Raw genomic sequence first — 13,973 nt, 5'->3', positions numbered from 1 at the left:
CTCAAAGTACGGAGTCATGTTTTGCTTGAGAATCAAAAACTCACTTCACTCAGTGACATCCATGACAGGATATAGAATTTATGTAATGTGCTTTTTGTAGATTTTTTGGTTAATATTCTGTCTTGCTCCATTAAAATGAAACTACCATGAAAAGAGACTGCATGCTTGGTTCTCTTCTGAATTGCTCGCTCGATAATATCATGAACACATCTTTTAAACTTATGCCAAAAATGGACTGTTCCAGACTTTAACCCCTGAATATAGTGACTACAGTTTTAATTGGTTTGATACTGGGAATTCCACAGTGATGTGAAATAACAACACCCGTCAAATGCATTAAACCTAAAGTAATGAGCCTTTTTTGAAAATGTAACAAGCAGCAGAAAGGAAAGATATCTGTGTTAAAATATGAGGAGTAAAAAGTAAACAATTGTCAGAAAAACAAATATTCCAGTAAAGTACAAATACCTGAAAAGTCTACTCAAGTAAAGTAACAAAGTAGTTGTACTTCATTAATTCTTACCTCTGGTCAAACGTAACTATAGATAGAAGCAATGTCTTATTATTGTTTTTTTCCATTATGTTGCTCTCATTGTGAAGTGCAAAAAGATTCATCCCACAAAACACCGAATTTGACCTACATGGACATGCAAATGCCTAGGAAATTGGACAAAAATGTCAAAGGTTAGAATAAAAGGATAGCAAGAACTATATAAGCTTCCTCCACAAATATAGTCGGGAAAGCAATGTCTACACAGCCACATAGCCTAAATCTGTGGGCACAAGTACACACAGGTATTTATTTCTTCCCCTTGACATTTAGGAATCGCCAGCTTCACTTTTAAGCCAGTAAAAACCCTGTATTACACCGAGGGAAATGAAAAGTAAGATTAATAACTCAAGAGAGGGGATAGAAATGACAAATCTGGTGGCAGTCTTACTTCTCTATCTGTTTCTTTGAATGTTTGCTAATTCATTTACACGTCGGGCGCATTCGTCCCGTCTATCGAATGTCCCAACACCGCACAACAGTTCACTGCAACAAATCTTTGTGCAAGCAAAGCTTAGTGAAATTTACCTTACACGCTGAATGCTGACACACGCTCGCCCTCACACTCCTCTTCTAACCAACATGCACGAGTGTGGGTTTATACTTAACAGAAACAGAGAGAGAGAGGGAAAGGAGATCTTCGATAGTGCTGCAACTAGATCCGTTTACTCGACCCGAATGTTAAACCCCATTTGATGATTGTACCTCAAGACTTTCAGATACCAGTTAACCTCCCAGCATCGAAAAGTCACTTGGTCCCCCCAAGAAGAACAAACAACCTGCTGGCCGCCCATCCAACTAACCAACAGTTAACAAGCATGGTCTCATGATATCAGCTTTACCCTTCAGCACCAGTCAGTCATTTGCGGATTAATCCAACCAGCCAATAACAGCCATAAGACAATTCACTCATCATTCCAAGTCACCCAATACGCCACCAGTGTCTCCACTCTTCCACCCATACAGAAGGGTATTGCAACTCTCTCTGCAGGAATAAGTGCGCGTCTCTATGCTGCGACTGTCTTACCTTGAGCGCTTCTATATCCAAAGACGTCGAGCGGTCCATGACAGAAAGTGAAGTAGCTTACTGCTAATCAGTCACGAAAATACAAGTCCCACAGGCGGAGAAGATAAGAGGGAAAGAGATTAAAAACGGAAACAAAAAAAGGAAGAAAAAAAGTTGGGGTGCTCTCGAGAGTCCCAAACTCTGCTGTGATATCCCCTTGATTATTGTTAGGATTTGGCTATTAATATTCCAGCACGGCGACGAATTTTCTCAGTTTCAAGCCTCCCTCTGGGTCGCTTGGTAAAATCAGGACTCCATAGCATGGAAGTACCCCCCGCCTCCGGTCCCCGGTTTGTCCGTGCAGAGAATGGATGGATGAATTTGAAAATAGATAGAAAAAGAAAAGAATTCGCCGTGCGTAATGTTTTAAGCTGCGGCTTTTGCGCACTTGGTGATCCGTTACGTGTTTTTGTGTTGTTACATCTGAGTAAGAAATATCGCCCCTCTGCTGGAATGAAGCCGGGATTTAGACTCTCCTGATAGTCGGTCAGCGGATAAATGCCGTTATATCCCGTGGAATCCCGGTAAATGTGAGTGTGCTGTGTCTGCTCTTGCAGAGGTGGGCAAATGGAGAGAAGACGTCCGGCTCAGAGAGATGATATTCTGCCTTGCCTGGGCGACTTCCATGCGGCAAACCGCCAGAGATATCAGCTCTCCCTGAAAGAAAAGGGAAAGAGAGAGAGAGAGAGAGAGAGAAGGGGGGAGAGAGAGTGAGAAAGAGACAGAGAGAGAGACCCGGTGGAAGAAATGCTGAAGATAGGAGATGGAAAACTAGAAAATAGGCAGTGATGTTGACGTATATAATTTCAGTGTCTGACGCCCCAGAGTGTGATGTTAGCTGTTTCTTCTGTGTGTGTGTCTGTGTGTGTGTGTGTGTGTGTGTGTGTGTGTGTGTGTGTGTGTGTGAGAGAGAGAGAGAGAGAGAGAGAGAGAGAGTGAGTGAGAGATGGATTGGGGGGGGGGGGCATTCTAATCAATTAGATGAATGGACAATGCTGCACAGAACTCAAGAAGGGTATTTAAATGCAGAGGCTGTTGGAAGAGGGTTGTTTCAGAAAGTCTGGGGAAGCTTGTGTGTGGTTTTGTGCGTGTCTGCATTTGAAGTGTGTTTGTGAGTACAAATGCAATGCAAAAGCATTAGTCTGATACAGTATCAGTCTTTTGATATTGCAGAAGACGAATCATACTGTGATTGCCTGGGAACAGAAAAATACTGTAAAAGAGTCAGTGAATAGATCATATTTATAGATTGACAACATTTCTTTCTTTTTTGTTATGTTATGGTGTAAACTGTCCTAATTCCTTTACTTAATAGTAAATTGTCGCCGCCTGCTGACTGCCAGGGCTTTTCCTTATCCATAAAACACCTTTTTAAAAATGTTTGCAAGAAGGTGTAATTATAAAACGAGGTGAGGAAAAGAAAGAAGAGAGCAAAGCAAACTAATACAGAGCTGACGGGGAAGAAGAGCAATGGAGTTGGGTGCAAAAGAATGAGAGGGATGTTTAAAAGAGGTGACGATAAAGGCTTGTCAAGCACAAAGTTGCACAGAACAGGAAGAAAATGGGAAACATAGGGTGACAAGATGTTGGGAAGAAATGTCAGAAATGCTGACTATTCAGTCTAAAAATCTTCAAGACCTGTGCTTTAAAAGTATTGCTAATATCTATAATTGACTTTAGCGTCTATCACTAATCCTAAGAGATGTGTGGTTATAATACATAATATTATCACAGAACGCATTTCCAAGTGAAGCAAAACATATAGCCATACGGTTACAAGAAAGGTTTGTTTATCATTTTGCACAGTCATATCATATTTAGCAGTAGTGCATTATTGTTGTACAGAGCTCAGACTGAGAGTTGATGAACACATAATCATAGGAAAACACACAATAACTCCCACTCTCTGCTTCTCTGTCTCACACACACACACACACAGCCATAGACTTATTGAATGGCACACTAGAGAACAGAGGAACATTTGTTGAGGGAGTCCGTCAGAGATAACGAACATCATATTAATGAATGCCTCAGTCAATCTCTTTGCTCCTCCCTCTCTGTTTGTCTGACTCTTTTCTTATGTACGCTCATTCGATACATGACTCGCTCTAACTTCCCTGCTGCTATCTTTGCCTCCAGTTCCTTCATATTCCAATCTCTCTGTCTCTCTCGCTCCTCCATTCTCTCGTTTCCCTTTTATTGTTGCATTCTCTCAACCTTTCTGTTGGCTGCACTATTTTCCTTTTTCCTGCAGCTCTGCAATTCAGAGACCACAACCACCTCCATCTAGCTCCACTGTTTCTGTTTTTTTTTCTGTAAACTTTGTGTTGCAGAGCAATTAATCACTTTTCTTAGTCCTTGTGATTTTTCATATGGGAGAGTCTGACCCTTGTTGCGGGTACTCGCTACTGTGCTAGCTGGAAATGCCATCACCCATCTTTCCCCTCTCCTGTCTGTGCTTCCAGGCTCTCTCTTTGCCTCTCATTTACAGTGGAGGACATAATTATTTGATCCCCTGCTGAATTTGTAAGTTTGCTCACATACAAAGAAATGAACAGTGTCTCATTTTTATGGTAGTTTCATTTTAACCGAGAGAGTAAAAATCTCAACTAAAAATTACAGAAAAGAAACCACATTACATGAAAGTTATAAATTCATTTGCATGTCACTGAGTGATATAAGCATTTAATCCCCAAGAAAAACACGACTTAGTACTTGGTGGATAAACCCTTGTTGGCAAACATAATGGTAAGATGTTTCTTGTAGTTGGTCACCAGGTTTGCACACAATTCAGGAGAAATTTTGGTTCCACTCTTCTTTACAAAAACATTCTCAATCCTTTAAATTTCTTGGTGGACACTTGGCAACTCAGACTACAAGTTTTTTCCACAAATTTATATATAGAACCTAGGTCAGGAGACTGACTGGCAACTTCACGTTGGCCTCTCCTCTCTTGCCTTTGTGGCCCTATGAATTGGGCTCTCAGTGCAGCAAATGCATTCTGTGCAAAATTGCCCCAGATGTCTTCAAATAAAAATGAAAATGGATTAGCACTGTACTGAATGCAATTTTTACTTTACAAAAAATAAGCAAAAAAATGATTTATTTATTTAAACTTAGTTACAGCACACAATCTTTCCTTAAATGAGATGGAATTCATTTTTTCCATCTTTCACACTAACCTCTCTGATTCTATGTATCCCTCCTTGTTGCTTTGTGTCAGTACACAAACCCCCCATCCAAAACATGCAGTGTGTAATTTTACCTGTCACACTGGTCTAAAGAAGCATGACTGAGTTCTGCAGTAGCAGCAACTGACTTAACATGATTCTCTGTGTCTCTCTCCCTCTGCTCTCCCTCTGTTCCTTTAGCTTCAGATCAGACAGGAGTTTTATTCTACTTAAATGCAAAGTGCGGCTGTTTGCTTTGCTAGATGCAAAGAGAGCAAAAACTCAGGAGAGGGTCACTTTTTTCCCCCTGCCTCGCAGTATAAAGTTTGACAGCAACTTATAGGTCACTGCTGAGTGCTAGATACTTTGAGAAAAACATAGAGGATTGACATGAAAATGCTTCAGTGTCCCAGAGAAGAATTATGGGACAGTGAGAGAGTTCCAGTAATCCTAATTTAACTAAAGCAGTGCTTCCTTATCCTTATCCAAGAAAAATGGATTAGATGAAATTGCATTTCCTGGCACAATACAATGCTGTTTTCTACATCTTGAAATAAAGATTTAAGGAAAACAGAAATATTCCAGAGGTCATCTGATCAAAACTTTTACCAGGTGCAATCTGCAGTACAACTTAAACAATAACCAAGTAAGGTAATTCCCAGGAAATCGTTTTGCAACCACGGCCAACAAGTCTGGGAATGTTTCCATGATTGAGCGCTATCGAGTGAATGAACTGTGAATTAACAAGTCTGTAACATGTACTGATTGTTTCATGGTGCACTGGCTTTAATAGCCCATTATGCGTTTAATTTAACACACAGACACACGCGGGTTTTTGTTTGTGTCTGTGTGTTTTCATATACTCATTATTTATTCATTCACATACACATATATTCAGTTTCCCCTTAAAAACAGTGGTTTAGATGAGAAGCATTGGGGGAGGTTTTTTTCTCTCCAGAAAGCCATTACAGTCTGCAACAGCCACTGGAACTGAGCTAGTAACGTCTCTCAGTCCTTAAAAAACACATGCTTCAATTTTCGATTAAATATATCTTAACTTGACAGACTGATTGATTTATCAATCTTTTGATTGATTTATACGGAATGTTTACTTGTCCTCTGCTTATATTTTACACTAAAAATAAAAAAAAAAGACTAAAGTTTTTGGTAGGCCAACCGGAAGGCCGGCGACAAAGGCGGGGACCCTCAGGCGACAGGACAGGAAGTCGACAGTGGCAGCGGAGACATGACCCTTCAGGACCTCGGGCGGAATGGAGACCAGGCAGAGCGGACACCTTGGGTGGAGCGGGATCAGGCTGGGACTGCGCAGGGCACACAGCAAGCTCGGGCTGCTCTGGCAGGGGCTGCACAGGGCATATAGTAGGCTCCGGTGACCCCTCAGACCACAGGTTCAGGCGGCACGGGGCCCTCTGGCTAAGTCACTGAAGCATGCGATAGAGTGGAATCTGCAGGAAGCTGGAATGGGTCAGCTGGGTACCCAGCAGACGCAGGAAGTTGTGTTCAAGGACTACTGGGGTTCCAGAGTTGTCTGAGGCCACAAATTCAGTCTCTGGATAGGCTCTGGGCAGAGCCTCAATCTCTGGGGGAATCCAGTTTTCGCAGCGGGGGAAACAGTCTCAGAAGGATCTGACCAGGAGGCACAAGCATCATTACTAGTCTCAAAATATACAGTTACAGGAGTAACAAGCTTAGGAACACAATATTCAGTCTCTGGGGCTGTTGGCTGATACACACGACACACTGACTCAACTTTCTCAGGCTGACCAACACATGACAGAGTGGTGTAATTGACTCACTTAGGAATATGATTAACTATTTCACATAGTACTTGCTAGGAAAAAGCAGTTTTAGGCAGAGCTGGCTTGACAGCAGAAACAGTTTCCAAGGTAGCTGGTTTGGTAAAGCAACAGAAAGGATTGTCAGCAATTAGCAGAACAAAACATAGTTCTAGAGCTTACAGATACAGTCCACTGGGTCAAGCCATTCTGTCATGAACTACAGTGTGGCAGGTGGAGGTAGGACACAATTGCAAGACTCGGAAACAAAGGAGTGAACTAAAAGAGGCAGCTTTATTCACTGTAACATGATACTCAAAAGTACAAACATATGAAACTCAAAAACTAGAAAATAGTAATAAACTACTAGCAGATAACAACTAGGAATTATAAGGGAAACATGGCACACAAGGAAACACACAGCAAACTCACTACACAACAACGAGCAGAGGAAGACAGAGGACTTAAATACACATGGGATAACAAGAGGATGGGAAACAGGAGGAAACATGGCTGGAACTAATACAGACTAAGAGGACAGGGTAAGCAAAACTGAACTCACTGAACACAGGACGAGAGACTGACAAAATAAAACAGGAAGTATCATATCATACAGGAAGTATCATGGAAACAAAGAATTAAGAGACATGGGCTTGACACTGGGACCAGACCAAAACAGACATGGGGACATGGCTGACTGGAGATACAGAAAGGGAACACCAAACCTGGAGACCAGAGATAAACAAACATAAAGACAAGGAAACATGGAGTGTAGAACACAGGAGAGGCAAACACAAACACTGGATCACAGACCCAGGACCATGACAAAGTTGACGGAATCTGGAGTTTAAAACTGAACGTAAAAGAGCCTTCCCAGTTCTGGGGAGAAAAAAAACATATGTTTGAAGGGAACATATGTTTTTTTTCTTATCTTTGGCTGATGAAACCAAGATGAACAGAATCAGCAGTAGACAAAAGTATGAAGAATGACAGAAACATCTGAAGCATAGTAAATTATCTATCAAACATTGTGGAGGCAACGTCATGGCATGAGCATGTATGTACTAGTGTTTATTGATAATCGATAACTGCTGATAGAAGTAGCAGAACTCCGGAAGAATACAGGACAATTTTTTAATTCAGCCAAATGCTGCAAAACAGATCTGATTTCACTTCACAGTACAAATGGATAATGACCCAAAGTGCCCTGCAAAAGCAGAATAATGGAGTACTTTTGTTATCAGTGCTAAATTAAAGCAAAATTGTTCTCTTCAATCACATCTTAATTGTTTGACTTAAAATCCACTGGGGTTCTGTACAGACACAAATTTAAAAAAAAATGTGTAAGTGTATCTTAAGTGTATCTTGCACTACAGAAAATTAAGATAATAAAGCAAAACATATTACAGAATTTCTGTAGCTTGCCACTGCAGCTAAGAAATTACAGAGTTAAGTTTGTGAAAGCTATTAAAATGCATAAAGTGACCAAAAAAGTTAAGACCCATGTCTGGTGCAATCCACTCTAGAGACCTCTATTCTCCTTCTGACAGCGAGAAAGGAAAGCATCTTCACCCTAACACACTATGTTGTACTGAGCAGCTTAATGTTTAATTTATGCTACCGTGTTGTATCTGTTTGCCCACAGACAAACATGCTCCTGTGAAATCCTCCAAAATCCAAACTGCACATTGCCCAACATGCATAATGCTGTGTATTGGCTAAATCCTGATTGGTTGACAAGTGGACCTGTCAGGAAAAGAAGTGACAGCAGAGTTTAATACAAAAGAGAGACGTGCAAAGAAAAAAAAAAGAAATCAAAGATAAAAAATTACATTATGAAAAGTAGGCAGTGGCTGCCATGGACACATTTAATTGCTTTTAACACTTGGTTTAACCTCAGCTCTTTATATGTTTTAACTTTGCTCTTCTCTGTAGTTGTCTGACAGATCAAAAACAGCACAAATAAACATGACCCACAAACCGGTTGTACCACATTTTTTGATACTTCCACATCAGAAAACAGACTCTCTCTCTCTGTGTAGATGGGCGGTCTGAAGCTGCCCACAGACTGCCAATTGACTGTGGCTTAAAACCACAGAATGAATAAAGAAGTCAATTATAATATAAAAATGCATGTTGCTTTAAATGTTTAAGGTTTTCACAAAGGCAATATTTATTGCAAGATCAGTTTTGTTAATGTATTTTTTAATGTATTGAAATAAGTACTTATTTCATATATATATTTAACTTCACTTGGTTGCCCTGAAATCATAATTCTACAGAATAATGATGTGACTACAGCCTGGCTTTTTTCATTAACTACTTAGGTCAGGGTCATAGATAGCTTATAAATGAGAGGCAAACCTAAATCATGGAAATAATACAGTTTTTTGGCTACGCCTCCTCCAACGCATGGATTAGAAACGTATTAGCAGGACAGTACTGTGAACGTTAAAACTACAAACCCCAGAGGTCTCCATATTCAAATCCTTTTCCGCTGATTGGATAACGTAGGATCCAATCGCTTGGTCGAGACGTGTCTCGCATTCATAGCATCCTTCCGTCATGGCGTCTGTTTGGGCTAAATCCGTTGTTAACCTGCAGGTCTTGGCTGTTTTTTTCTGCCTAATGGTATGTCTGCCACCGGGGGGAGGACAGAAGAAGAAAGAGGTAATGTTTCAACCGTAAAAATGTGTTTTTTATGTAAAATGGCCACGCTACTCACTGAAAGGGATGTGCAGGTTTAACCTACCGGTGTTTTTTAAGCTAGTCTGGGTTAGTCAGAATTCCCAGGAAGTAACTCAGAGAGAGGCTCTTGACATGCCGTTTCTTAGTAGCAATAAATTCCATTGGTGCCAATATGTGTTTTAAAGAAAAGTCTTATAAAAAGGTGTGCTTGTCACGTTTTCTGCGTCACTACGCCCTCCTGTGTTTCTGACGATGACAAAAGGACACGCATGAATAAGCAGAGCAAGCTAATGCGGGGTGTCAACTGCTGCAGTATGCAAAGTGTGTTTTGTTTGGAAAGAGTTTCTATTGGTGCTTTTTGGCACTGCTCACTCAAACACTGGCGAGTTATTACTTTATTTTGAAATCTGTCAGAATCGGAAGTGTTACGGTTTACTTATCAGTAGTTTAATAATGCTGGTGAGGATGCCAGAATAACCACAACTGATAGCAGCGTGCTGAGGTTTCTGTGATGCGCCTGTTGCCGGATAAGTAAAAGAGCGTGGTTTGGTTTTATTGAAGTTATAGTGGAACAGTTTAATCCAAAAGGTTAGTGAGGGGAAAGTCATTGTAATATATTTACAATATGAATAAGGTCTGTTCACCAGCTTTGTATTTGATTCATTAAAGTAAGTAATACATGTTCTGAGTTACAATATAAGCCCCCTAATTATATCAACAACAGGCATATGACACATATTTTAGCAATTTTGGGATGATGTGCAACGCTGGTATTGTTTTATTATTTGTTCTTGATTTAGTTCTAGTCGTAGTCTTTTGACTAAATATCACACAATTATAGTTATCTAAATTTAAAGTTGATTAATAAATAAAGTATATAAAGTGTAGGGCTACAACAATTCATCGAGTAATTTGAATAATTCGATTAGAAAAAATTTACTTAGATGTTTCGTTTAATACAGGACTCTGTAGCGCGCTGTGTGTTAAACGATGTATACGTGAGTGTTTCACCCACGTTTGTGACTTTAAAAAGACCTGCAATACAAACGTATTTAAGATCAGCGTGTGAATAAAAAGTCTGAAAACATTAAGCCCACGTAGCCTTCAGTTTTAAACAAAAACACTGATAATTCAACAATGTAAATGGTGGAGCCGTTACCGAGATGGTGAGCTAAAGCTGAGTGAAAGAAAATGTTTTCTAGCATCCAAAACAGCACTGTTGTTCCTAGGGCTGTGCGATATGACTAAAATCTCATATCCCGATATAAAACCTCTACCGTTCGATAACGATATAAATCACCAAATTTTAACATTTTCTGTAAATTCTGTGAATCTCGGGCAGCTCGACTTGCGTGAAGCGTTTCCAGCTGGGCGTTGTGTACCTGGAGTCGAGTGTTTAACAGATGCATGAAACTATACATTTTTAGACATAAGTTGTAACGGCCGCTGTTTTCTTTGTGAGTATTTATTACACGGCGTGCTGCGGGGAAAAGCCTGTTCTAACGTTTGAGTCTAAGGTTTATTTTTTAGCACCTGACGGCAATTTTTTGCTTCTCATCCGTAAATACTCCACATACTCTTTCACGTGATTCAGTTTATTTTGAAAAGTCTCAACAGGATCTTGAGCTTTATTGTGAAATGTTTATGTGGAAAATAAACAAGCGGACACCCGATGGTTTTACCGTCCTTGTTGCTAACGACAATGTATAAAAACAGGCGCCTGTCCATCCATAGTGTGGTTATATTAAATATAAGAGAAAGAGAGAACTTTAAGAAATTAATATAGCCACTACAGTGACCATCAAAACGATGAAAAAATATTGACGTAAACAGTTTATTTTGCGACACCAAGAAACAAACGATAGCGTAAAATGAAACGATAGATGTTTGTATATCGTCATCCGATATATATCGTTATATCGAACAGCCCTAGTTGTTCCTGTGCTCACCTTTCAAATCTTTACTGGAAAAAAGTCAGCTAGAGTCCATCAAACCACCTCATCAATAAACTCTAACATGAAGAAAAGCAACCTTTGTATCTGCTCCAATAATATTTATTTCAAGGCTTTCGTAACATTTTCAGTTTAAAAGTGAAATCGTATAAAACATTGTATTATTTAGATTGCACTAATATTTAAAAATATAAAAATAAAAGCTTTTTTCATAAGCAAGTAACAATGTTCATGGGCCATTAAACTCTGAGCCAAGACCTGAGGTTTGTTAGGTTGGAGACTGAATTATTATTAATAAGGGGGGCTCGAGCCTGGAACCTATTCCAGCTGTCATAGCGCAAGTATCATAGTTGCAAGTATGTCACAGGGCTAACACACAGAGACAGACAGCCATTTGCAATTTAGTATTACCTACTACTAGCAACCTAACCCTGCATGCCTTTGGACTGAGGGAGGAAACCAGAGTATCTGGAGAGAACCCACGCAGACATGGGGGCAACATACAAACTCCACACAGATGGTGAAGTCGATGTCAGGACCTTCTTGCTGTGAGGCAACAGTGCTTTTCTTGACAGATGTTGTATACAGTTAAACTTACAATTTCTAAAATGGAAACGAATAAGCAGTTCATTCTGAAAGATCTGTTTTTTCTCTCTTGAATATTCATCATTGCTCATTAAAAGAAAAAAGTATTTCTTATCTGATTAATCGATGGAATAATTACTCGAGATTACTCAATTACTAAAGTAATCGATAGCTGCAGCCCTAATAAAGTGAAGAAGTTTTTAGTGTTTTTACTGGTTAGAGTTGCTTCATACAAAACATCTTATTTTCCTTGACATAAAATTTGAAATTTGTCCATATGTCTGCTCTTGTCTTCCTCTCGATCACTGATATTTTTGGGGGTTTTCATGAGAAACAAGGAGCATGAGAGCTAGCTGAACCACCCTTCCAACACTGTTTCCTGCATGCAGATCAAATTGTGAGTGTCTAACCTTATTGCACAAGAGATTTCTTTTGATTGAAGCACTTCATCTTGCCTTTCTACTAGGAATGTTCCTAGTGACTAATTTCTTAATCAACTAAATGTGAAAAAAGAATTAGGCTAACTGACCAGTCAAAAACTAAGAAACACTGAGCTATCAAGTTAAATCTGAGAACTGTTTAATGAACATGTTTAATGTCAAAGTCTTATGTTTCCAACCTCCTTAATGGCATATGTGTCTATACTTACAATTTTACCAACAGGCTTTAGTAGTTTTTGCTTGAACATGTAGTTTTTATTGCTTTTGCTGGCATCAAATGTAGATATCATCTGTGATGCAAAAATCTAAAGAAATAAAAGTGTAGAACCTCATCCTTGTTTGGTCATAAAATCTTGAGCACCTTTTCTAAATGGCTCTTGACTGCACTGTCAGCCAAAATGGTTATCATATTGGGTGGTGATGCAGGAAGTAGAGTCAGCATCTAGTCAGATTTAGAAGTAGTTTTAGGTAAACTCGTCAGCATTCAGCACTGGAGCTAAGAGTATTGGACTGTGTAGAAAAGAGCTACAAAGCACAGCATATATCAGGCTCTTTTTTCCATCATATGTTTTCCTATTTTATTTATTGATAGAACATCATATTTGTAAATATATGTAGCCAGACATTTTGTGCTACCAATCTACAATCCACACAAACACAGTAAAAGCCTGATGCTCCCAGCATCAACTAGGGAGTTGAAACAGGAACATTTACTGGGCCACTTTATTTTTCAAACCTTAACATTCTGTGAATTTAGACCAAGCCATGTTTAAAATTACATTAATTCTGCTTTTGAACTGTTTACAGTACATTCATGGCTTTGGTCTCTATCTTTAAACTAGCACTCCTAAGGTTTTCACCCAACAATTAGAATCAGTGATAGTGCCACTGGCACTGAAAATGCAAAAGTGCAAGGTTTTTTGTTTTAAATTTTGGCCTAATTTAAAAAAAAAAGATGCTAACTTTTTTGTATTGTACTTTTTAAAACATAAATACAAAGGGCATATTAGATGCTTGCCTGTGACTCTAGATGCTGGCCTGACAACACAGAATACAGAATGAAGCATTAAATAAGCTGGTTCAAATTTAATAAGCATAGCCACAAAAGTATAAAAATGATATATTAGCACTCTGGGATATCTAGATGTTCTAGGCCAGATTGGATTTTATAGTCCTTTGCCATTGTAGGAATTTTATTTGTCTACATAGTCATGATCAGTGGATTTGTACGTGGGTAACTTCAGTTCAACAATAGGTTTTTGTTGGTTTATCTGCAGAGTTGATTGTAACTTGTGTTGTGATTCTATCCTGTAATGGTTTCCATTATTAAAATCACAAGATCATTTTCTTCCCTTTCATTTCCTTTAGCTATATGTAGTGAAGTTATTTACCGAAAGTCTGATGAACCCTGCTGACTATTGTATGTTTAGCAGTTATATATTTTTATAGACCACGGGACTTGGAGCAAGTCAGAATGCTGTTGTGCCTTTCCTGTTGGACCACCTCATCAACACCCTTCTTCTGAGCTGACTTTGAAAATGAATAGAAAATTAATTGAGTGGACTAATTGTGGAATGAGTACAAGAAAGAATGCATGGACAAATACATGACAGGTGAATGAACATCTGAATGAATGAATTGAATGTGTCAACTAATGAATGAACAAAGAACTGACTGAGTGTAAGAAATGATGAATAAATGACTGATTAGCCACTGATGAAAAAGT

At 39.1% G+C, this 13,973-nt stretch overlaps 2 protein-coding genes across 2 annotated transcripts in view; one reads left to right on the top strand and one right to left on the bottom strand.

The window, feature by feature from the left end:
* Positions 1-2,258, bottom strand: part of LOC134629330 (zeta-sarcoglycan) — a 355,873-nt gene extending 353,615 nt beyond the window's left edge. The window contains exon 1 of the mRNA XM_063476578.1: positions 1,578-2,258. Coding sequence (XP_063332648.1) covers positions 1,578-1,616 — 39 coding nt within the window. The 5' untranslated portion in view covers positions 1,617-2,258. The remainder of the gene's footprint in view (positions 1-1,577) is intronic.
* Positions 2,259-9,109: 6,851 nt separating this feature from the next.
* tusc3 (tumor suppressor candidate 3) overlaps positions 9,110-13,973 on the top strand; it is an 81,281-nt gene continuing 76,417 nt past the window's right edge. Inside the window, exon 1 of the mRNA XM_063475404.1 lies at positions 9,110-9,252. Coding sequence (XP_063331474.1) covers positions 9,148-9,252 — 105 coding nt within the window. The 5' untranslated portion in view covers positions 9,110-9,147. The remainder of the gene's footprint in view (positions 9,253-13,973) is intronic.

This window comes from Pelmatolapia mariae, linkage group LG6 (genome assembly GCF_036321145.2).
Source record: "Pelmatolapia mariae isolate MD_Pm_ZW linkage group LG6, Pm_UMD_F_2, whole genome shotgun sequence".
NCBI lineage: Eukaryota > Metazoa > Chordata > Actinopteri > Cichliformes > Cichlidae > Pelmatolapia > Pelmatolapia mariae.
The sequence above is the reverse complement of the archived record's forward strand: the minus strand, read 5'-3'. Positions and strand labels throughout refer to the sequence as shown.